This window comes from Botryllus schlosseri, chromosome 14, assembly GCF_051294905.1.
Source record: "Botryllus schlosseri isolate E-star chromosome 14, Bs_hap1, whole genome shotgun sequence".
Lineage (NCBI taxonomy): Eukaryota > Metazoa > Chordata > Ascidiacea > Stolidobranchia > Styelidae > Botryllus > Botryllus schlosseri.
In genome coordinates this window covers 6,836,469-6,863,483 of record NC_137249.1, presented here as the reverse complement: position 1 = coordinate 6,863,483, position 27,015 = coordinate 6,836,469, and the positions used below count along the sequence as shown (strand labels likewise).

General features: G+C 40.4%; 1 protein-coding gene and 1 long non-coding RNA gene across 4 annotated transcripts in view; one reads left to right on the top strand and one right to left on the bottom strand.

Annotated features, from left to right (window-relative positions):
* LOC145455708 (uncharacterized) overlaps positions 1 to 27,015 on the top strand; it is a 237,639-nt gene that overhangs the window by 31,630 nt on the left and 178,994 nt on the right. The window lies entirely within an intron of this gene.
* The window catches only part of LOC145455667 (epidermal growth factor receptor-like), a 56,907-nt gene that overhangs the window by 23,163 nt on the left and 6,729 nt on the right, over positions 1 to 27,015 (bottom strand). For 2 of the 3 annotated variants that reach the window (XM_080333647.1, XM_080333648.1), the window contains exons 2-7: positions 21,435 to 21,595; positions 20,082 to 20,254; positions 16,422 to 16,588; positions 3,783 to 3,848; positions 744 to 865; positions 445 to 586 (exon numbers count right to left, since the gene is read on the bottom strand). In XM_080333647.1, coding sequence (XP_080189773.1) covers positions 445 to 586; positions 744 to 865; positions 3,783 to 3,848; positions 16,422 to 16,588; positions 20,082 to 20,254; positions 21,435 to 21,595 — 831 coding nt within the window. Of the gene's footprint in view, positions 1 to 444; positions 587 to 743; positions 866 to 1,453; positions 3,750 to 3,782; positions 3,849 to 16,421; positions 16,589 to 20,081; positions 20,255 to 21,434; positions 21,596 to 27,015 lie in introns of those variants that run through there. The other variant, XM_080333649.1, reaches the window with a different exon arrangement.

Here is a 27,015-nt window from a genome sequence, read left to right as displayed (position 1 = left end):
GGATTTTAGAGCGATACCGTAATGTGATATACAATAATACATGCAGCGAGTCGCACACGTAACGCAGACATCTCGATGACGCGTTGACTTCCAAGAGAAATCCATGATCCTACATGATGTTTCTGATTGTCAATAGACAAGTTTCTAATAGCAGGACTGTATAGAGCAGTACCTCTACTGTCATGCTGGATATGGGTAATGGTATATAGGATGAATTTAGGGAATGACTGATTTTTTTATACGGTAAATTATCAGAAATGTCTGAATTCAAAGCCAAATATGCATGCCTCAGATATGTCGTCTCGAAATGCATGGAAGTGGTATAAATATTTTGTGCCGGGTACTGATACATAGTATAATTTCACATATTTACTTTTACTGCGGTGTAACATCATGGAACCTGACCATTTACGCTGCTACAAACGCTAATTGCTACATGCTTACCCGGGCAGTGATCGACGCAGTCGCCATTCAGGTGGTATTTGACGTCGGGATTTTCCACGAACCTCTGAGTCTGCGGGTCGAAAATGTGCTTTTGTGGACATGTCAGTTGGCATATCCCGCTGTTATTAATATGCTGACACACCTGAAATAATTCAGTCAGTGAGTGCCACCGCAAGATTATGTAACCACAGTTCAACGCACGCGCGCAACCATTCTTAAGAACCGGTGCTCGGCAAATGGCATTTAACATGTAGGCGTAGGTAAACACATATTTGAAAAATGAAGGCGTCAGAACTCACAATGCAATCTGCGTCCGTAGGTCCGGTGCAACCAACAGCGCATTCTCTATGGCAGCATTCATCCGGCCCAGGACCTCTGCATCTCGAGTTTCCACATCTTTGGTGACAAATAGTGCTTGTCACTGCAATTAATTTATGGGTTAATAGTTATAGAGAACTCCACGAACAGGCTATTCAGAATACCGCGAGAAGCGTTTCGTCAATCAAGAAAGATAAAACACGGCAATTGAAATTATCGGGTCGTAACTTTACTCAACTTACCGGTTAAAATGAATAAGTAATTTGAACGCGTAGTAAACAAATTGTAAATTTGAGCCCTGATTGCAAACAGAGTTTGGTGATTACTCGCACAAGCCAAAAATGTATTACACCGGTACAAACATAGCAAAGGTTAGTGATGCTACCCGGAAAATCCGAAGTAACCATAATTAAAGATAAAAAAATACATAGTAACATCAAAAGAGCATCGCAATGCGACGAATTCGCGAGAATGCAGCATCCAAACAAACAAGGACTGTGTATCAACGTCCGCGCAGACACACAGTAGCTATGTTTAGAACGCCGTAAAATATCCGCTATCTTTTCTGTATCTTTCGCTTTGTTTATACGGTGGGAAGATCAGAAATATTTCAAACATGAAACGGCCAGCGTGTAAATAGTCCAGAGATACTGGTTACCGATCATCAACGTCAAGTACACGTCAATATCACCTTGCATCGGTATAGATTATCGAATAGCCAATTTGAATTCTTTAGTCGAATTTCAAGCCGACCGCACGACTACATGCAACCGCCTTATCACTACGCTGTTGAAAACATAAGGCGTCACCAGTAAACCACAGGAGGTGAATTTCAAAATCGAATGGCTTTTTCGCGTGATGTTCCCGATTCCTGCACCGAAAAAAGCGGGAAATGCGTCAACAAGCAACCGGTTCGATTTTTATCTGTTTCGTAGAAACAGATCCCGGCATTATGCAACTCAAACTCTCCCACACTTTTCGTAAATATTAATCCGCATTTACCTAAATAAATATAGCTTCGGTCGATTTACACTTCCTTTCGTAACAATAAAGCAATGCCCCGGTTTCTTTACATGGTATAGATTGTTTTACACAGGAGTGATAAGTATACAGCTATACATGTTACAAGTTACTGCTGCCTAGGCATATAAATAAAGGGGGTGGATGCCGTTAGAATGGGTGTGGGTGTGCACCATTATCCCTTCCGGAGGATGCATAATCCCTTTGCCATCCATGTATAAATACTGATATTACTATGGATTACGATTATGGTATATCAACGCATGAATTGAGATAAGCAGTGTGCAAGCGAAATTATTGACTTAATTCTCTCAGATTTCCTCGAAAATATTTGCTATCGTTCTGACTCCTGAATCAATCAGGGTTGTAAATAGCACCCTGGAAGGTATACACATGCACAATGAGATCTACATATCGAATAAATGGCACCGATCGAGATAACATCGTGAAACTAGATCCTACCTATAACTTTATAGATGCCCCCTGAAAATAGCGGAACCTTCCACGTAATTTGTTTAATCTAATTCATATATCCATACATTAGAGAGTGGAACGGGGCAACAACTAATAGTTAATACTAATGGATGTGGATATGCATCGTAAGTACCAAAATAACGATTACACGAGCCGGGAATTTGAACGAAATTATTGCTCTGTAGAACTTGGGTGATAATATCTCTCCTAAAGTCAGGAATTCACTGATTTGTGCAGCTGCCAGAGGCATTTCCGAAATATTATTGACATCTCCTCACGCGTGCAAGTCCTCAAATCCATCAAATATACGTGGTGAACCATAGACAAGGTTTCATCACCTTAAAAAAAGACTATTACACCAATCTTAATGAAGACGTAAAGGAGCTGGCAAAAACTGTACACAGCAATAATTTCGGCGAACGACGTATTAGTTAGTGGCTTGTAAGTAGGGTGAGATTAATTTCCATCAAGATATCTGTTCTCTGGACAACGAGCATAGAAAAATATTACTGAAGATGCTCATTGCTCAACCATACAGTTATCTTATAGTTTGCCAAATGCATTTCAGAGTTTTTAAATATTTCTCTCGTTTACTCCGCAGCCCAATCAACGCCGAAACGATTGCAACGGAATCATTTGATCCGGGAATTTCGATAGCGTTCATAACGGCTCGAAATTTGAGCGAGTCAAGCTCGGCTATTTTGGGAAGTTATGTGGTACAAAAGGAATGGTGCACCGGATGTTTTGATAGTTTCCGATGCTAATGCGATGCAAATCACGTTTCGAGTTATTATCGACAGACATAACAATAAAGCGTCCTCAATTAAGATACTGCAATTCGGCTACACCTGGGAAGTTAAAAAAACCTACGCGTCATTCAACGCTCTAGATACCTTTCACATTCCGACGCAGCATCGTATGATTGTGCGGAAATACAATCCAAAATGGTCGAGATCGGCAAACAGAAGATACTCCAGCGGGATTGTGGAGATTACTAGAAATCACTAATTGCTATCGCAATTATGACCCGCTTTATAATAATCCAGAGATGCCAAATCGCTCTTTGGCAATTTGATAGCAAAACGAACCCTCTAACACACAACCCACTCACGATCAGAATGCCCACTATGACGTAATAGAATTCTCTTTCAACGCCAGTCACGCGTATTCAACTTTCACAGAAGTCGCCGCCCACAGGAAATAATTATATCCAAGTAAACCAAAGAATATATATACCGGAACGAAACTCGAATAAAGAGCTTGGAGCCGTTGATACCGCATTTCGGGAGGCACGGTGCGTATGCATAAAGTTCACATGTAATTAAGATAGGCCTACATAACAAAAATTGAATCGATGCCGAGTAAGTCTCCCTTTCGTACCTGATATACAAACAGTTCGACACCACACCGAAATAAGACAGCGACAAAGCGAAAACACCATCGTCGTAAGCAAGTAACGTACAATATTTGCAGTGGAATATTTACACAACGACAGGAATGAAATGAATTGTCGTAAGTGGACTCACGTTTCTGGCAATCGTCCTCTCCTGGACCCCAGCACGATCCGTTACAGCTCTTATGACAAGGTTCACCTGTAAGGTATAGTAACAGTGTTAGTATATTAAAACAGACATAGGTCTACTGATTCATTAACAAATACTCTCACGCATAATAATTTTTTTTTACATATTAGGTGGCGATTCTGCATTCTGTCTTCAGTGATGATGGTTTAACACAACCAGTGGTGGGCAGTGACGAAATACTTCTACTTTTGCAGAGTACTCAAGTAATCCACTAAATCTACTTTTTGAAACTACGTACTTCATTACTCTTCAAACCTTTCATTTTCTAATTCCATTTGGTCTACTTGAGTATCACAGCGACGCTGACTACTTTATTCACATCTGAGTTAAAACTTGACCTGCTAATGCAGCGGTTCTTAACCTGGGGGTAATTACCCCCAAAGGGGTAATTTGCTATTCTTTAGGGGGTAATTCAAAGTGATGTTTTTTATATACTTATAACGTTGCACTGAGAGTATTTTCAAACTTAAATATGAATGTGTAGGCTGACATATATTTTCGCGAGCTTATATATATTTCGTTTCACTTAACACACCATGCCTGCTGTGATATCACAGTAACACAGCATGCCTGCTGTGATATCATAGTAACTATTATTAGTGAATTAGTGCGGATCATATATTGTTGCGCATGCTGGCAAATTGAAACACAGCAAGGGGCGTCTAAGTTTAGCTTTACACTTATAATGAGGTAACAGGTAACAATAAAGTAGAAATATAGTTGTTAGTACTGTAGTAGTCTAGTCTAGTCAGTAAAATTAAGTCTGAAATCATCAAAATGCCTTCGAAGAAACGAGGGGAATATTTTGGAACCTTTGGGTTTGGTTTCAAAATGAATAACCAATCTTTGTTATTATGGCATTGAACTTTCTGATTAAATTTCCTTCAACTTATTGCTGTGAAGTAGGATTTTCTGCAATGGTATCTATCAAAACGAAATATGTTTGCGATTGACAACTACGTGAGATGCTGTTTGTTACCCTACTCTTTGTATAGATTTTACCACCGGATAACACGAAAACATTATCAGCCTTCCCATTGACTTGATATTTTTAACAGGCCTTTCAGGGTACATTATGACGTAATCTTTGTGCTGTTTTACAATTAATTGAGTGCAATCTGCAATTTGTTATTTTTTGAAAAGGGGTAATTGCGTCCCGACGTTTTCTTCCTGGGGGTAACGACATGAAAAAGGTTAAGAACCACTGTGCTAATGTGTCGCGCACAATGATAAATCATCAAAGACTACACCGCTTGCATAAGACCTCTACGATACTAATTAACATATAATGGGGTACATCATGATATTTGGGAACGAATTCGTCCTGACTACAAACAGGATAGCACGCTATTCTTATTTCGAGTCGAAGCGACAGCGAATCAGGGTAAACTAGCCCGATGAAAGTTTTAATTTTCTATACTGGTGTATCCAATCTAGTTGTAAAATAAAACGTCTTCCAAATCGCACACGTCTGCATGACACGAAAACTTACTACAGGAAATCGTTCATGCCATTCGATAATCGCCACGAAAGCGTGTTTTGAGAAATACGTACGCGTGCAATAGGCACCACAGCAGGTTCAATAGTTGAACACGCTCCTCGTCAGACATCATTGACGAAGCGCATTATTAGAGCTGGTAATGATAACTAATAATTACACGGTATTGATTGGCGTTTTCGGAGCACGTATCGGGCGAATCTGCGATGTTACGTAACAACAACGTACGCACTTATCAGCATTCACACTGCGTCGCAAACACAAATGGACAAGGAGGAATGACTTGGATATGGATTTGCAGGCGGCAAAGAGCAGTAAGATACAACCAATTTGCAACTATATCCAATGAGAATCTGACAGAGACGTGCGACCAAAATCCCAGGCCTGGCACGAATGAGCGCGTAGATGTCATAAAATGAATCCTAAACATACAATGACGCTGAATACAAAGGCTTCAAGGAGCCAATCGACAAAAAGATTGATATCCAACAACCCGCATATTCCATCATCAATTTGCCTTATCGTTCATTACCATCGCAATACGCACCTCGATAGCCACTACATAAAACACATATCTACCAGCGAAATCGTCACGCAACGGAAGAATACATTCGAAGATAAACTTCGTAATTTCGCATCACGTTGGCAAAATCCTATCTTCGCTACAACTGACATTTTCCCCGTCATTAGCACAGGCCAGCTGAGATCGTCGATGCAAACTTCTGCCTCATTACACAATCAGTGCACGGAAAATCTTTTGAAGCGATCAAGAAAAATATACATATAAAATCTGGTCGGCATTAAAATATCTTGTTGATATCAAAACATCACTCCCGAAGATAATGATCGCTGATAGCGAATACGTCAATCACTGATTGATAGTATGCGTGATCGTATCGGCAGGCGATATATCATCAAATTGAGTTTTGAGGTCATTCTAAAGCAGTGGTCCCTGACCTTTTCTCCTAGGCCCTCCCTTAGCTAACCGCACTTTCGCTTCATGAGCCCCCTCCCCAACAATACAAAATAAATACTGACTAAAAGCATATGTCCCGCACATGGGTGCATTATCTTGCGAGACTTTCGTGGGATAGTTGACACGTGCTTCCACGCGACCACATTCTTCATCCGAGGTTCAGTTCTAGTGAATGAAAAACGTATTTCTCCCTCAACTCACTCTACGAAGCTGCGTTACCTGTCTTGGCATCACCTCTCTTGACATCACATCCAAGAGAATACAGCTTCAAACAAAATGAACGCCCAAAGAGACTTACCCGAGAAATGAAGGTGAAAATGATCGTTAGAAAACATCAAGTCGACACGTTGAATTTCAAATAAACTTGCGAGCTTCAGTTTCATCTACTCTACATCGGTTTAATATTTGAGAAATCAGCCGATTAGATAGCTTCCAAATAATCAACAAAAACTGGAAGTTTAGTGAGCAGTATTTGGAAAGTGTGAGAGTGCGCCCAATGCCCTAATTTGAATTTTATCTTGGACGACGTTCAAGCACAATGGTAGAAGCCTGACCGCCACCTTAAAAATCTTACACCTGACGCCGCAGTATGATGTCATAATTCAAGTCGATGATTAAAATTTCTTATTAGAATAATGATATCAATTCTGCACTTGAGAATCTGATGGGTACGCGACTACGCGTAAGTTGAAACCTGAGATTTACGTGTAGAGCATGTCAGGACTCGCGCCCCTGAAAATTGGGTCATGCTCACGGGCGTATACCCCGGTTAATAACTACTGTTATGAAGTGATTCAACACCTATATATTGGTACCGAAATGCGGGGACTATGCCATAATAAATTCCTTGATTCCGCCAAGCAATGTGACGTATGAATACATACATTTCCAACGCAGTACAGAATTAGCCTTAAGCATCGCTTAAAGTGGATACTGATAAACGGCAGGACACAGCTGGCCTGGCCATCCGACGCAAAAGATAAGAGAAGATAAGATAGATACAGATTTGACCGACCTCGCATCGAAATCAATCTGTAGAATACTATACGGGAGATATCAGTGTAAAAATACAAAAGGCTTATGTTACTCTTTAATCAGCTTGCGACAGAGTCACCGTGAAATCATAAATTGGTTGCATTTTGGTTACCTTTTCCATTCTGAAGAAATCGACATTGGTTGAAACTTGTAGCGGAGACAGAACCACACCTTTGGTGGTAGGTATATTTCGAATTATTATCCCTTGAGTAGTAAACCTGGGTCTTACAGATTCAAATTAGACGTAACGAACCAGATATTAGAACATGTATGTCCGAAATTCTATTCAGGACTCCGCCGGGTGTGGTGCATACGATTGCATATCCGATACTAATACCAATCGGGAACTACTGTGCGCTGAACAAGTGACCATGATTGTATGATAACAGTCGCATCCTACATATTGTTACTGTTACACAACTAACAAATAGTGCGTTGTACGGAAGACTTATCGGAAAGCCAAGCAGCCGCACGGTAATAAGAAGACAAGCGGGAATTATCCTGTGCGGAACGCGGCGGCGAATTCAGCCAGGTAAATATTTAAAAAGCTGTCAATCTAAATGCAACACAATCTCTTTCAATTCTTGATAAAGCATAAGTTATCCGGAGTCACGTAGGACGGATGTAGGCCTATAGCTGGAGGCTCTATGTGATGGAAATAACGGCTTGCGTGACTGCACGACGGGCCAACTATAAAGAAACAATGACACTGACATAATATAGCCTGACAAAGTCATGTCAGAGGGTTTCACTTCGTGTTTACAATGTACTCAATGCGCAGCTAATTTGAGAAGCCACCAACATTTAAGCGGGAAGATTAGCTGCCCTTAAGCAATCTACAAGGATGCTTCAGTTTTCAGATGCCATTCGCTTTAAATTATTCCAATAATATCGGAACCGCATGCATTGATTTCGTCTTATGCAATAAACTCTACAGAGTGGTAGCGGCCTCGTAGCAATGAATGCCGAGGCGTCAAGAAGAAGGATATATGTAAGGTGTAAGCGCCTTTACCTACTACCTCTAAGTCCATCACACTAGAGTTGGGGGTTGCCCTTGTAAGCATCTATCCCTATATCTTGAAGGTATGAAAACCATATTAAATGGGATCGCGCCATTGAAACTTCGGGGATAATAATAATATAAAATAATATCAATAATACAAAATCTTCATCGCCAAGACCACTAATCATTTTTACACAAAGGTACACTATTATAATGGAGAAGATAACCAAAAAATAACAGCCACAGTGGCAGAACTAGCGACAATAGTCAACACGACGGTTATGTTACGACTACAGCACCCAGAAAACCGCATGGTATTTGTTATGCGCTGAAGTGTTAATTCCACGAAACAAAGTCGCAGTGCTAGCATGGGGCTATTTAGAATGGGCAACCCCGAGTACGAAGAATCATTTGCTCAGCGGAGCGGATACTAACTATAGAAGCACAAAATTGGTCTAAGTTATATCCAAATATCACAGGAGATTGTTATTGTTTTGGTCATCCTAGAGTTTGAAACACAGTTAAACTATGCAATATTTCCCGAAGGCTGGTACTAATTCCATAATTAGCGTTTTACACAGGCCAGGGCACGTATTAATTAACTATTAACTATTATAGTATAGGGTGCTTACAATATCACCCATACTCGAGCGAGAAAACTAACAATATGATGACAATATTAATATTACGCAATTTTCTGTAACATAATCTAAGCGGTGAATCCCATAGGGCAAATTGGTCTGGACATAACGTTGCGTGGTCCGGCGTAATTGTTCGTAGGAATTTTATTCCCAAATTAATTAGCATATATAGCTCCACGCTAGTTGTAAGCGCATCTGGTGACGCAATACACCACATTTCAATGATATTTGAGGTAAAGTTAATTTACACTCGCTACAATGCACGATTGCGCTGATTTGTATTGATTTTAATGAAATATTATAACATCTATGCGTGATCGACCGTCATTGATAAGTGGCAAGCACGATACACATATCATGAAATTACCGACGACACCATAATACAGATTATTTGATGATCAACACATTTATCATGTCCATAAGTCAATTTAGTTAAGTCTTCCGATGACTTAAGCGAATTAAGCTCATGATTTCGTTACGATATTTTCCCAATATCGTTAGTACAAAGGAAGTTCTCTGACATTTCGTTTCCGACTAGAAAACACAAAAAAAATATCCGCATATGCGATTGTATAAAAATATAATATGGTTATGAAAAACAACCATAAGTACATTGATTTACAAAATTTGGGCCAAATCACATTAGTAGATGATACCAATCACGAAGAAACTGCCGGTACTTGACGCACAGGCCCTAGTTTTAATAGCCCTATCTGCATCATTAAGAAATCTTCACAACTGGTGTCGAATGCATTAAGAGACAGTATAAACGGCATATTGAAACCTAGCAATCGTTCGTAATAGTCGGACATGCTTATTTCCTATTGGATAAGGTCTACGATGCCTATAGGCAGTGGTCGGGAACCTATGGCTCGCGAGCCATATATGACTCTTTTGGGTATAAGATATGGCTCTTTGCCAAATATTTATTTTTGTACTGAATTGATCAATATTGCAGCGAATTGTTGATAAATTTTCCTCCGGTATTGCAAGTCTGAAAATTTTGAAAAGGTGTCCTCTTTTCAAATTTCCAAAATATGGTAACCCTAGGTGGAGACGATGGCGTGTTCAGGTTTAGGTCTCGGACCCCCTCTTTTCGAAATCATCAAATTTAAGTTACTGTCACGCCGACGGCCAATATAACTCGCGAATTCTATTTACCCGACTCGAAATCATGAATTGTGCGATACGTTGATTAATTAAAGAGCATATCAGATATGTCGACGCCCATTTCAAAACGCAGTTTTCAAATACACATCGTCTTCCTGATCTACGACGCGAAATGAACTGTTGTGCATGGATGTGACATTCACAATTACAAACTCGAATTACACGCAACGCCATAGCTATCCACGTTCTTGATTGGTAAGTATAGCTCTGTGTAGTACCGGTGATAAAATGTATGAGTGTAGCGCAACGTTATGGGACCGCCGAATACTCTGAGAATTGAGAAGTCGATAAGTATTTAGATTTTCTAATCTACTTGCGATGAATTGCGTTATCAATGGTGAGGCTTGGCCCGTCTGTACCTTTCCTTTCGTTTCGAGCTTTATTTTCGAACAATAAATACCAGTTTTTACAGAGAAAATACGGCGCACACCAGGAATCCCATGTAGTGAGTTCGAATTAGGGCTACCATGACGTCACAAATTTTCAATTTTCAATTTAATTTTCAATTGTGACGTAATAGTTGATTGGCCTGTATGGCTCTTCGGGAGTTGAGATGGAGAAAATAGGGCCAATATGGCTCTTCGGGCTAAAAAGGTTCCCGACCACTGCAGTATAGAGAATGAGCCTCACACGCAACCTTCGCGACCCTTGCATCTACGTTTACATCTCATGCGTGAGTAGTAAGTACGCACCTATAGTACGGAGATATACTTGAACAATGTACATTGTACAGTTGAGTGTGAAATTTGGACCATATTTACATTTGTGAAAGAAATTCAACAGGAATATGACAGACAAGAGATGTAGAGAGAGAGAGAGAGAGAGAGAGAGATTTTTATTCATCATCGCAAAATAACAAAACAGGCAACAAAATAGCATAAACTTCAGAATCACGGACACATACAAAAAAAATGGTTACAGTGTCAATTTCAAATTAAATGAGATGTGTACGAATACGATTTACAGTGCATAGGATTGGCCAATATGTTTTACTATTGGAAGATGAAGCTGCAGCGAAGTGATCTGTTGATCATCGAGTCTACTGCAGCTGATCGAAGTAGATTGGCTATCAATTGCATACATCGTACTGCAACAGTGAATTGTAAGATTGACGGGATAAATGTAAAAGCACATGTTAGGAAAGGAAGTTTAAGCGGGGTATAAACTGATTTACAATGAGCTTCAATTCGTGTCAATTGACCTGAGAATATGATTCAGTTGCAAAACATATGACATGGTATGGAATCAGAGGTATATGCCACGGAGACTGACGAACTGTCACCCGCGCGCAATATCACGGACCGGGAATTCTCGCTATTCATGAAACGCCAACGGATGTAGCGAAACGTGATTTCGACGCATTTGCATGACGCTTCGCAAATCACAGCGGAAACATCGGGAATGAACTTTAAAGTCCCTGGTAATTGAATGTTGCGTTATTTCGGGTATAGTTTGGTGTTTTTCCCCGTCGCGTGACCTATAGATGGAATATGGGACATATAGGCTATCGAAGTTACCTGCGAGCGCAGCTGCGCATTCTGATCGATAGGAGCGGTCGCCGTTAAACGCACACAAACTGTACAGGTACACAGTACATAGATAGTCTGCGGTTTTCTTAATTATAATTTCATTAATGCTAAGTACCAGTCGAGCGGAATGGGACATCTCGTAATTGGCCTCAGTATATATTCCATCTAACTCTAATACGAAAGCATAACAATGCCGCGGATTCCACTATAATTATCGATATTTCGCTAACATCTGACAAACGAATTGATGGTATGCCGAGAACAGCCTTACACGTTTCGACTGATTAAAATACGGAAACAGACGAAATGAATCCGAAAGCAATGACGTGAACCGTTCGATATGTCGTCGCGTATTCGTGCTCATTTATCAAGATTACTTCGAAATATCAAAAGCCTGTGTAAATGACACGAATACCTCAAGTACAATGGGAAGTCCGCGCTGCCTCAAAACAAGCACGAAACTCGTAAACATAAATACACCTTCATTAATGCTTTGAATGCTTTATCTCATTTGAATTTTAGCGATGCGATCGCGACTACAATGATAACAGCAGGAATAAGCATTTTCGACGGACTAACGAAACGAATAGCGCAGGTGTCGTGTCATTAACTCTAGCATACTGAATTATTTGGCAACAAGACGTTATTGTTGCGAGCCGATCGATCTAACTCGAAATAAGGTACCGATACTATCTTTTGCTGACAACATATCTGATTTATGTGACGAAGAGCCATCCGTCAAACGTGCCCGATTCGCGGTGTCGCCGAGACAAACCCAGCCCAAAGCTAATGCTCGCCACATTGCTCGCCATACTGCAACTGCATTTATTAATGCATTGGTTATCAAGGTTATCTTATATTCGTTTGCTCGTGGCTGGCTTCCGGTTTCGCAAATATTGTCGCCGACCATCTAAATTTATGATCAAAATATGCCTTTGTAAAGAGGTAGGAAGAAGTAAACAGACGTTGGAACGACTGCAGGTCTCCTTATTTGTAGTTATGTTTGACGTATATGCAATATCGCCAAGTAGCGGTCGATTTTATCAAACAGGAGGTCTCGGTGATAGCTCCTGTCTAGCATAATAATCAGCAATTGCGTCGTGGACTGGACATATCAGCATGCTGCGATATTTCAACATGCGATACTTGGCCATGTGGATTAAAGTTTGGCTTAGCGTTGGGATAGGGTTAGGTTACCTTTAGGGCTGGGGGTAGAGTTTGATACAATGCTAATTTTGGGGGTTCGGGTTCGTTTTGGAGTTATAAAGTCAATGTAGCTCAATGTAGAACAACTCAGCTTCAACCCATTTATCGAAAATCAATATAAAAAAGTGGTCAGACCAGATTCAACACCAGCGAGACGGTCTGAAGAATTACATATTAGGTAATAAGGCGATTTCCCGCAACTTCCCTGACGTTTACTAATCCTATCGCGTCGACCAGGTAAATAATTCATGTCGTTTGACATCAGCTTGGTCGAAACTTTGTGCACGGTAAAAGATGCTATTTTAATAATACGGTACAGCGAACGCATGACAACTGCAACACTGTGGCATCAGGTTGTTAAAAAGAACCTCTTTGGTTGAGTATGGCATATAAGTATGTATATAGTCCCTTCCATAACCGACGGTGTGTGGGGATTAAATGCAAAACATCGGAATTGGTAATCGATTGCGTGTTAGCGAGAACAAATTAGGCCCAAGACCCGAGAGAAATTCGTAGAATACACGCTCCTTGCACCGTACCCGCAGTATTGCATGTTCCCGACCGATATGGAAGATTAACGGTTTAGGGATGTGTCTTTGGAACGCATGGACGAATAAATCAAATTGATTTAGCGAGCAAGGGAAGCGATATTACGATTGATGAGAAAGTTTCCTACGGGTACGATTAATCTCTATAACCCGATAGCTCCAGGAGTAGGAAAATCAAATTTGGTAGGTACAGTTCGATATAATTGACCATGCTACGAAAAAGCCAAGTACGTGTCTGCCGTCAATTGAAGCATATCTTGTCGCCATGAATCAATGTCGACCGTATTTTCGCTGGACACTATTGTCATTAATAGCGTGCGAAGAGGGCGTTGATTTAATTAGCAGAAGAAAAAAACAAGCTAGGCCCCATGCCAATCATTCTACACGCGAAGTAGACGAAGAAATACATTTCAAGTTCATGAATCCGAAGAACTTAGCGTTATCTACTGCATCAGCGAACAGCTCACGAACGCTTCGAAATTTTGTTCAACAAAATCCACCGAAAACGGAGAGATTAGCGGCAGGCTCATTCTTGAAATACCTCTGCCGCGTTTCACGGACTACACCCGGCCGTTGGTACTTTAGACAGCGAAAAATCGTTTCGCATAACATCTACATTAGTAAATATGTAATAGAATATGGTGGTATTGTCTTGAAGACCTTGGATTAACGAAATCACTAGGGTAAGTGCGCACCGAACAAGGTATTTAATGGTTGTTGACCAACGTATATTGATTCCTAATTCAACTATTCGACCAGATCTATTTGCCTAGTATGCTTCGTCTGTCCGGTGTCAGGAATTCCGTACTACGTACTTCACGATATTCTTCGTAGTTCGTACTGTGTAAAATGGGTGAAAACCGCACGTGGGTTGAGATGATAAATTCTCATATCGACAGCTCATTTCATCGGTATTGTACCCAGTTTGCAAATTCGATTTGTTATAACTTATAATGCGTGAAGTCTCGCTGCTTACGGAGCGTTAGAAGTTGACAATTTGTGTCACGTCATTCAACTGCCTAATCACGCGTCACAAAGAGGGTTATGTCAGCCGAATCGCGTGACCTCTTTTTGACTTGAGGAAATGTTCCCACTGCCTTAAATGTTGTCTGCATAAACAACACATTCGGAGGCGGGGTTGTAAAATAGTTGATTCATAATCGCTTCCCATGGTAGATCAAGTGACTGCACGCGCAATTGCGCAAAGTTGCGTTTAACCGGCCCTTCAACAGGTTTAGATTGCCGGGTAATTTATCAATGGTATATCTGAAGGCCTCCCGCGACTCCATTTCATCTGCGAATGTTTTGTCAACCGTCTGCTTACTTGTACTTTTCATTATTAAGTTATTATTTAAATAAGATCCCGAAGTCCGAACTCATCCCGATTTGTTTTCCTGTAAGTCGGCAGTTCGGAATAATAATAATAATATAATCAATAATAATATCGGTCAAGTGTAGAATGAGATCATATTGATATCGAAACCGTTAATACTACATCTGCAACCTATTTTCTTCCAAGCAAATTTCGCCAAGATGTATAGTGATGTAATGAATAGAAGACCGAAGACCAACTGCGACGATCCAATATCCCAAGAAATTTGGGATTACTATTATAAATAACTAGCAGTATATGAATAGACGAGGAACATAATGTTCAGCACAGAAGTTCCATGTCCGATTTCAAATCGCATTGAGTATCACTAATAGTAAACTGATCGACGCTTTGACAAACTCTCATAGTTCAATGTTCAATAGTGCAATAGAATAGTTTCCAGAATTTTGTGTAAAATCGGAGTTCTCTTTGCGACCCACTGGTACATCTTCCTTCGCCATTATTGTCCTAGGGTTGTTTATCGGTTAGGTCAGCTGGAGTAACACCTACGCTTGGTTTCATATTCACGCGTTATAACGCGACAGGCGTGTGTTTTAATCACCCACTCTCGCGCTCCATTTAGGCGCGCTTGTGCATATGGGCAATCTGCAAAACACCTGTGCTAACTTGCTCAGCTTCTACGCTTGCAGCACCTACGTAAGTGATGAATGGCTGGTGCTGCGTACGCGTTTCAGACGGTTAGACCTGCTCGGAACTCAACCCAGGAAATCATTTATTACTGATCCAATTCTGCTTAGCAACTGGTTGATTCGTATTCTTTTTATGAGTGTAATGATCAGATTCAGTTTCATGATATTGACCATAGAGAGAGACAATGGCTGCAAAATCCCAATTTTTACAGCACTCAAAACCAGGCTGCGTCGGTAATCTTAGATCCTACCGCAAGCTTCTTGTAATCGCTATAATGTTTTTAGTCATACTTGGAGCGATTCTTATCTGATGCAGAAAACACTGCTTTACTCTCACGTCACAATCACCAGTAATGTTGCGAGTTTGTTAGAGCAGTGAGTGCAGGTGTGCGTGACGCTAGGAAGTTCTACAGATTACATTACAAGTCCCGCTATCAGTCAATGGCAATACCCTTAAGAAAAATACCTATATAAGGCGATTCGATGCGGAGCGTCGTATGAATCTCGGAAAATATCTACAAAACTGTTTGCAAAGATCTTCTACACGTCATGGTTGCAACATACCTTCAGCGGTAACAATACAAGGGGCAATATGAAGAATGTCACATATGTAGAACAAATTCCTCGTGTGTATATCTACCTCTGACCCCGACCTTAAAACGCACGCCACCAACGAAGAACATTAACTGGCGGTCCGCCGTCACATTGGCACCGCCGCATCCGGCGTAAGCGTCTACTCCCGCGCTTTGCTGTACCAAGAGTTCGATTGGAAAGTTTAACAAACGGCAAAACCAAGCGACCGCGAAGCACTGTCGCGACTTATAATATCCGCATCCCGCGAAAAGTCACATTACGCATCTTCACTCAAATGCGAATACGAAGCGAAACTTGACCTTCCAATTCCTAAATTGGATTTTCCACATTTCCATTATGATTCCCCGAGAAGGTACTCACAGGTTATTGCCGGATCTCGTGTGTTGTTGATATACACGGACCATCCATTCTTTTCTCTTGCGGTCGGATTGATGATGTCTAACCAGTTAATCGTGTCGACGTAACAGAGTAAATGATTCTCGGTGAAGTGGATGTTTCCGCGCTGAATTTCAGTCAAAGACTTGAGCCTGGGAAATAATCAGAAATTCAATAATTTCGCGCGAATCTAGAAGAAATGGAACAGCGTGCGGTGGAGCGCGGATGTACTATGGTACAGGCCAGAGATACTCAACTATATAACTCTCATGAAATAATTTACACTCATACAAATGTTGTACGGTAAAACAATATACAAAATCTGGGACAGCGGTGTTACAAAAAGCAACAACCGAAATCCATTTGTTGTTCTGTTAGTCAAATCAACAATATTGAATTTGGTTTTGTTAAGAAACTAAGTAAATACTGAGAAAGATATAAGGTCCGGATCCAGCACTGAAAAGGTCCTTCAGTTGAGCAGCCCTGCTACGGATCGTGGATGGAAGACACATATTGTGTTATGCGTAACCCCCATCATTTACCTTTGCATCAGAATTAGCAGCTGGCCTATGATATCGAATTAACGATGGGGCAAGGTATGAAAAATGTCAACTATGCGACATTTTTATTGTGGCGTAGTAATACCAATGGCGGAATGGTGCTAAAATTGTAAAAGCGGTATGAAGACCCTCATGGGGATACGACTGTATAAAAGTATGCCAATAATAGTGACTTTTAAGAAAAAAAATGACGAGTAAACGAAATAGTGACGTAGCACCAAAGACAATTATTTCTCTCAAATTAGAAGTCATTGAATGACGATAGCATAAGAGAAAAATCCAATAATATCACGCACAGTAGTACAAGTCTAGTAAAAATAGCGCTTTTTCGCACTAGACGATTACAGCATTGATAACGTCAACAGACATCACAGAAAATGTTTAATTCTTAACGTAATCCAGGAGCCGCGTAAACGCGCGGATTTTTCTTTTATAGCCAAACATAAATATTTGATGCTCGCGACACTAACGCGACTGTATGACGTAGCGCGGTGACGTGTGATCGAATACAGCTCCATTTACTTGAAAATCTCCCAAAGGCGTTTAATCGAATAACAATATATTGATCTGTCCAGTTTTGCGGCGCACCGCACCCAGAAATCGTTGAATATTCGGGGATAGTTTCGGGTCTAATACCGTTCGCGTCACCGCGTATGTATGGTTGGTTGCGCGACACTACATAGAGGGGGATTCCAGAGAATCTATGAGAACCACGCGCTGAAAGGAAATCGCGCGACTGCGGCAGCGTCACACGAGAAGGCGCAACGTGGGAACGGCGCGTTCATATCGTCCGCGTATGGGCAAAGCCAGGATGTGAGCTTGGAGCAACAACATCCATAATTCCACGCCTCAAAATCCCTGGTTTTGTTGGCAGAGATGATGTCGCCAATTGTGAAAAACAAAAATGAATATTTTAAGTCGTAGGTCTGACAGTATAGTTGCTCTCAGAGGCAGTCGTTAAAGAAGTACTTCTTCTTTTTCTCAACTACTCTCGAGTAGGCTTGCGTTACATACTCAACGGAATATCTTTTCAGATTCCTTACAGTAAAATTACTCACTTTTTTACACTTTGGATTTATCAAAGTAAAAAGTAGTTTTTGGAATGTCATAACGACTAGTCGAAACCATTTCCCTATTTCATGGTAACTAAATATTTTTCGATAAGTGCATCGAATTATATAGTGCCATTATCAGTTACTTTGTGTCGGTGGCAAAGAAAGACGCGTGTTTCAATTTAAAAAGTATATCTCAATCTAACCTCCGGCTCAATATACGACGTCTCGACCAAATTTACTTTTAAAACCCCTTACTTGAGCACTCATTAGAGATCTTTAACTTTCTATTTCTACTTCAAAGTGTTTAGACGTATTTAAGAAGTCTCTACTTCTACTGGTAACTGAGTAGAATAAATTCACGGCATTAGTTCTACTTGTAGTTGAGCAGTAATGCTGAATTGCTGACCACTTAGATACTCGGTTGCTCGCCATGGACCAAATCAGCAGGGATTACCCAACCTCTTTCTCCCAAACCACGGATATTGTTTATTGTAACGGCATTTTGCAAGTAGTGTCTCAATGAAATTATGACGTAATTTTTGGATACGCTGTCACGTACTCGTTTTAAGGGCTTCGTTATTCGTTTAATCGAAAGGTGATTGTTAATAAGATTTGCCGGCCGTCGTGACTTTAGCATACGGAACAAGTAAGACAAGCATCAAGTAGAAGGGTTTATAAAATTACGCTGATCATAATTATATTCGCTCTCTGACCATCTAGCGACAACATGATACCATCCCTGCGCAAGACGCAGCGGCCGCGAACCACTCGGCCTCTTTTTACGCGGAACGATGTTGTTTTTCGCCGCTGGTCTCCGTAAATTGTGATTTCATTTCGCTACGTTTGTGACGGCGCAAATTTGAGCCAATTCGATTATTCACTTTTATAATCGAATCTAGCTCCCGTGCGAGAGGTAATAATGAATATCAAATGCCGTTGTGACCTTTGGCGGCGCACCCAAGCGAGGCGGTTGATGTTGCCGGGTTGCGGACGAAATACCAGAGGAAGTTTTTTTATTAAATTACATCAAATAACAAGGAGGCATAGAGTTCTTATGAGCATTAAAATGATTTACTGAGTGGAAAAAATTCTCTTGCGACTGTCGAATCCCTCTGATTATGCGTCACGCATTAACAACCAAGACTAAAAACGTAAATTATCAGTTAGGAAATCAAGGTGAGATGCGCTCCACTGTAAACGAAAATCCTGTATTCGCCGATTGCCACCGTAGGATGCAAATCACATAAATGGTAATTTCTGTTACCAAATTTTGAGATATATTGGGGGTAAGTGTATTAACTAAATTCGTACCATAGCGTAGCGTGAAGAATAGGCCAATAGAACCTTCTGACATCAAATGTTGCTTTCATACCCACGCCAATTGATGAAAACGACTCAAGTACACTAATTCCGGGGGTATAGTGGGTTCTTTTTCGTGTACGACCCCAAGAAGGCGCATAAGTTTGATCATGTTAATAGATCCCACTACACCCCTGAGATATATCTCAATAAGGATTAGTGATGTATTTGACTGGTTCTCACCCACTGGATACCAGAAAGTGTCGAACTGCCGATGACCTGATTTGCACCCTACGCTATAGTGGAGAACTAGTAAATACACCTATTTTCACCATATATTTACACTATATATCTTTTAGATGAGTGGCCGAAATCTGTCTACGATAAGCACAAAAAAACATTAATAGAGCATTCACGGTTGTAATGTTTTGTTCGGCTCTATATGATACACCTAACGTACCCTCATCTAACTGTACATTCGACCCCGGCATCTGAACTATGAAGTTCAAACTATGTAACGCGATTCAATTAACGTGCATTAAACGTAAAAATTAGAGATATCTAAAAATACCGCCCCAGGAGAATGGATCGAAAGTGTTCCCCATTGACACGATTTCATTTTATAGCAACAGAGAAATCATTACACAGTTTACACCCCCCCCTCCCCCAAACAAATCAAATGCACCGAGATGTCAAACTAACAGGGAACAACATCACAAAAATTTACTCACCCGACTGCTTTGAGTCCAACAAACGGTAAATCTCTATTGATATTTACTGATACGTAAAGGGCGTCCTTGTCATGATACAATTCTTGACCGCGAATAACCATCAAGTTTTCGAGTGGTACGTAGTCGACCTTGTTCATGGCTATGATTACGTATCCGGTGACGATTTCGATGTCCTGTAATAAGCATGGAACCGGTCAGTACTGTAGATTTGTTGTCATATTTTCTCGCTTACGAGGGTGATGGTCTACATTTCCCATCGAATTTAAGCGAAATCATATACATGAGCACGTCGTCTAGATTCGGCAGCAAACAATCTTACGTCGACATAGATAATGCAGAATATAAATTGTGACACTGTAATCTTTTAAAACAATGGTGACTTGAAGTAAAATAGTAACATCTCCATAGGACTAAGAGATATTGTCACGCATTACGTTTGTATACGTTGTAAACGAAAACACTTGACTTGGCGTTGGAAAGTAACTGAATTTGAAATATCCCACAGAATATTCAAGAGTTGTAATTAAGCATCTAATGATATTAACTATATCCTGCATAAACACTTCTGTCGATACGATGCTTAAACATAAAGATATCAACAAAGTCGTCACATTGCGGAACACAGCTCCCGGAAGCTGTACTGTTCGTGACCATTACAAATTATTGAAACATAGTAATTAAATGCTACGAGTGAAGTGAGTGACGAGGAGAAATGACCAGGACCTACGTGATACCGTTGGAACGCAAGGCGATTAGGTTGCTTGCCATTTATACTAGACCACGAAAAGTGCATGGTTGAATTCCACATAAACGCTATTGCGATGAGTGTGAATATAACTATAGGTTCGACTTGAGAAGGGATGATTGTTTGAAAAAGCATCTTTATATACTTTTCAGGATTGTGCTCGCATATCAGTATGCAACTATGCATACTTCTAGTTCCGATAGTATGGGGCAAGGGACTGAAATTGGGAGAGACAAGATAGCGAAGTGACGTCCTGAACCCCCTGACCACTATGCGCAAGTAAGTTCAAGCAAAACTTGAAAATAACCGATTTAGCACATGGAACTGCTGAAAATTTATTTAGCGCGTGTAAGGCAAACTCAGCCTTGAATAAATAGGTAGCATATTAGTAAGATGCATTATCAACTGTAACTATTTTATGATGACTTCAAATGCCATTTCTGTATTAACAAAAGAACCGCAAAACACAGTATTTTTCTTTCATGCATATTATACCATTCTAGGAGTAGGAGATATTACTACAGAGCAAAGAAATGTATGTCAACAATTCCTTGTAAAACTAGCCTAAATGCTCAATCGTTATGTTCTGTTCCATTTGAAAATCATACCTTCACAAACGACATGTCCATATTCTCCGGGATTCCGGTAATTTCCAAGTTTCCGTTAACGTACGTGCAATTGGTGTATCTTTTAACAAGTCCGCTGTAATGTTGCAGGAGATCCATGGGATAAGACATCTCCGCATTAGTGCCCATGCATTCTTTTCGTTCTGTGAATAAATGGGGTGATTCAACAAATGAGTCATTATATTATGAGTATATTTGCAAATGACTCCACTCTAAATAATACTGATTTCACAATCATGTAGGTGTCGTTTTTTGAATTCTTGTGTCAAACATTACCAAACAAGCACCCGACTACTCGCCACGAATCCAGCACGATAATGTCCCTAACGAATCAACGTGTGAGGCGCATTGAGGTATTACCGGTTCAACCCAATGGCAGTCTACTATTTTGACTACCGGAGCGCGACTGAAGTAGGGGATTTCCCCCCGGCTCATTTCAAGTCGCCGAGTGTATTCTGTTGATCACGAAATACGAAACACGGGCTTGCCTTTATCGAATATCAGAACTAAAGCACGCGAGTACGGTTATCAGAAAGATACTTCGAGATAAGTATTGCAAACCACATTTTACAGCAGAAGAATATACATATTTTACGTATAAATAGGCATTCACTATGAAGCGGATGTCATACATCATTAGCGGCATAGGGTGAGCTGATACAGATCACAACGGAAATGAAAGATGTCAGCGATGTCGAGCCGAAAATACTTAAGATGTTAACTCAAGCGTACGCCTACTCAGTATTCAGTAAAAAGATGGATATATTTATACTATTTCCATTGTTCGTGATAGGAGAACGTTTATTCGCTCCGCAACGCCAGCAGCAGATATTTTCAATACCTTGAAGAACTACACTGTTTATTTTTTTGAAGTGTAGAAGTGCGACTAGTGGAGGCCTATTTTAATTGAGTATACACTATACAGTATAAATACAGTATACATTGTTCAGTATACTACATACTACATGTATGATTGAAAACTGTAGACCAAGTAGAGTTCCCACGATCATAATCGCTAATTAGGAAATGACGTTGAAGGTCTATCCTATTTATAGTTAGCAAGCCAGCTACATAATACAATCGATACGCTAACAAGACTTACGTCTTGGTATATTCTATCTACTATCTCATACCGGCACAGTTGTCAGGTGTTCGATCAGTGCCTACGAGATAAAATTTAAATAATTATAATAATTTCGTTTTATAGGAAAATTGAAAATAACCTCAGGTAGGTAGGGTATGCACATTTTTTAACTGATCAAGCTTCCAATTAGTTCGATGATCAATCCACTAAAGATCAGGAATCCTTGACGGAATATAAATAATACTACACTGATTCATAGATTCATTCCCGTAGTTCCAGAAATCTGTTCGGCAAGATGATAATCACTTGAGATATGTACCCATCGTTTTTAATTAACACACCTCACAAACGTAGACAACATCGTTAGCGAAGTGTTCGGCCATAACAAGAAGGCAACTGCGAAAATATTGCCGTTGGCGATTCATGAATCAGTGACGAACAATGCGCACGTTTTCCAATAGCATCATAGCAAGTAAACTCGTTTCTAACGACATATATTTGTGAACACATACTGAATTCAAGTATGGACAAATTTCACAGATATGGCATGAAATATTGATGGATTTGCGGTGTCATTATGACCCGTCATTTCATGACGCTGGCTGAGGACTGACTCCGTGAAATAAGACCACAGATTGCACAAACGGTTGCCAATCTCAAACTTATTACAGCACGCCCCAAATGTTTCATTATTACAGCGTTCCGCACTTGTCAGCAAATGTAATGCAGTCGTACGAACTTTTGCCGAGATAATGCGATGCAAATCGATTTACATTGCGTTCAAGGCCAACAGTCATTAAATCCGGCTACGCACAACGTACAAGGTTCCACGCATGAGTTGCATTTGTTACGCGTGTGGGGTATGAGTCGACCAATCTCTTCAGTAAACAAGGCACAGCAATACTCATTCACTCAACATTGAGAAATCTATCTATTCCTGGCCCAACACTTTAGGGATCACATGTACAATTGCTATTTATGTTATTGTTATGATGCATTATCATGTGATGTATGGTTCTACTATATATGTTGGAATAAATAACAAGTTATGGCATTGCTTACTACAGACTGTCGCCATGATTAAAGTTGTGTAATACTCATTGTCGGCAGACTCGCATGGCGATAGTGTTCGGATTACATTGACTTATTGAATTGAACTACTGCAGTTCATACGATTCTCAGCACTTCTTAAGCGCATAGTAACAAAATCTCAACAGACCGCAATGTATCTCCGGCGTGTTCCGGAGTCAAATTAATTCAAGATATTTGAAAAAGTGGGAAAAGCAGAATTCCCATCGTAGTTGAAACAGAAAGAGCGACAGTATGCTCAATTCACTTCAAGTCAATCGCGACAAGTCCTTTGATACTACGCGACGGGTGTGCCTGGACTGCCTGCTTCCTATATGCCCATGCGCAGAATTTAGGTTCAAACTTTAAACTACAAATTGCGATTCTTACAATACCGGAAGTTACACCCAATGAAGCCCATGCGACAACTTCCGGTCCAAGAAACGAAAGCCTGATTGGAACAAACAGAGCTGGACATTCCAAGCTGGATTCTTCATGCACGACGGGGTACGAATATCATTCGTCGTCATTTACAGATATGCCCATTAGCAGTTATCATAAGTAGGCTACCTACCAATAAGAGTCAATGGTGATAAATTAGCGATCAAACAAAACAAACCAGTCCGTTTACCGGTCAACTTACGAGATGATATATTGGCATAATACTTTTCCGTCATCAGATTGAAAGTAATCCTTTATTCGCATGTCAAAATTCAGTTTGTCGCGAATTAAAATTATCGCAATTACAATAAGAAACACTTGGTTGTTATCAACAAAGCGGTATGGTAATTTACAATCAACCGAATAACGCACCGCAACAAAATCACAAAATATTTGCCAGCAAAGCTTCAACAGCACTATATATGGTATGATAATGTTATAGTTTCGAAAAGATTAGTTCAAACCCGATTCAAACGATGAATTTGAGTCTTCCAAACTAAAACATACTGTACTTCCTGCGGGACACGCCCGCTTTCCATTTCTAAAACAATATACACGCGTACGCGCAGTGTGGCAGTTACCTGCTATTTACTGGAAAGTGATCGATGGATTGTTTTTGTCAAATCCAATTTTGCGCCATAAGAAACACAACATTACCTGTTATTAGCTCTGCTATCACGCACCTCGACAAGTAATGACCCTGCACAACGTGTAAAGATGGCGTCAGCACCACGAATATTGACGCCAAACCTTGGTGGGAATATGGAGGGTCGCGAAATATTTTCACATTTTGATTGAACTGATAGGACGTAGGATATGACAGTTAGTATCGCCCTTATCCTTACGGAGTAGGGTGACCAAAGGGAAATTCACCTATCAGGTCAGGATGAGGGGCTTCGGCGCGGACATTACTAAAAATAGAAAGTTCAGATTTGCGACACAACGTCTCATAGTACGGTTAAATTGTCAATCTGCCGGTGTCCGTGGCGACAATATATTAATGGATGCAGCGTTCTAGATGGATCCTCATACCACTTCCTGGTCTATATTCGTTTATCGTCTCGGTAAACAAGGAAAGGCGCCACTGCAGGAGCCAGACGCCACTCAAAAATATCCCAACAACGAACGTGGCTGTTAAAATGAGCCACATCTGCCGTAATGCTTGCCCTACACAAACAAATCGTATAATTTCGCGTGAAATTGTTGTCGCACGGAACCATTGTTATTCAAATCAATTAAATCATTCAATCGACACCGGAAATATACCAGATCCTCGTAGGATTAATTAATATCTGCATCGTCAATTAGGATCACAAGGTCACTGGTGTTTTATAAACGCAATTTTTAAGCCAACAATCGGACTATCATACATAGATGCCGTGCTGCAATAGCTGCAACCATGTGCCATATATGTCGTGTCTGTGTGTGTGTGTTTGGAGCGGGAGTATAGGTATATAGCGTGTGCTGTCCGCGACGCAATATGCGTGCGGCAATGTGAAAGTTTTATAAAGCAGTGTAATTTTTATTTGAAGAATGACCGAAAATCGTATGTCTCGTATATAATTTTGTTTATGAGAGATCTTTTACAGGACCCCAATATAATTTCATTAATATCGATACCAATGTGAAAACCGTTTTATATATTCATGCGATGCACAATTTAAACAAGACATCTTCCATGGGAAGCCTACGATAATCTAATCGTACGCCCGGTCCATGTCTTGTCCACTGTCCACCCGGTCTAAAACACTTTTTCCGTGGCATTATGTCTACTCTATAGATACAACAGTTTCGCAATGAGATGTATTATCACCGTATTGATGGGCCCATTAGATTCCGGACAATCCAATCGAAGCCGGAGAATAAAATTGACCAATCGGCTCTATAATTGACAACGATTTCCTTATGATCATCATACATCGGTACGGCGAAACAAAGTAATGCTGAAACTTACAAGATGACAAGCAATGTGGAAGAGTCGGGATGAGATATTATCTTCATCGTTTTGAGAGTTACAAGAATATTTTCACCGATAGAAAATTCCTGGAATCGGAACACCGACGAATGACAAACGCGGATAGAGGCAGATTTTCGAAACGGATTTTAGCCGCATGTTCCGCGCATTACGCCGACTTTGCTTCGAAGAAATACACTCCATGAGTGGGATTATTAGCGCTGACATGAAAACATTGCCAATAATCCCAAAACGAGGTAAATTAGCGGCGCGCATAATTTGCAAGGGAGCGTGTATAGTCCAAAGAGATGTACTTGCACACGTGTACACTGTACTGCACCGTTGCACATTTGCGATTCTCGGAATGTGGTTGTTGTTGTTGATTAAGTTTGATTACAACGCAGATGGCTTTGTATGCCGTATCCCAGTATTATTTCGCATATATTACTTATATATAAGGGCTTGGGTCATCAACAGAAATCTGCAAGCTCATGTGTATGGCTCGTCGTGTTAGACAAATTCGTCAACGCGTGGAAACATCTGTTAGTTGGTCAGCAAGTTCATTAAGGTAGAGTAAAAACACTCAACCATTCATGTACAATTATACATTATGAAAACACTTGTTTCAATCATCATTATAAGTCATACGAGCTGGCTGATGTCACAAATGTACACCACATTGGCGTTGGTTTATACCGCTGAGACCAGCAAACACAATTTTACTCTTTGTCCGAAATGTTCACGGGACAAGTGACAAAATACAGTGAGATGTGGATAGCAAATATAGTACGCATGCCATGTTATTGTGGTCTGCAGCATTCCACCTGTGACAAATACCACTTTTTCAGATGCTTTTTGCTATAGAAAGGGCATAACGGTAGACTTTGTTCATATTGCGTGACAATATTATCGAAGTAGCGGCAATTGGCCACCGCGCTACCTACGTGACTAATGAATGACCGAAGCGGGAGGTTCCGACGACATAACAACGCAGATAATTTCCTGTCCAGTTGACT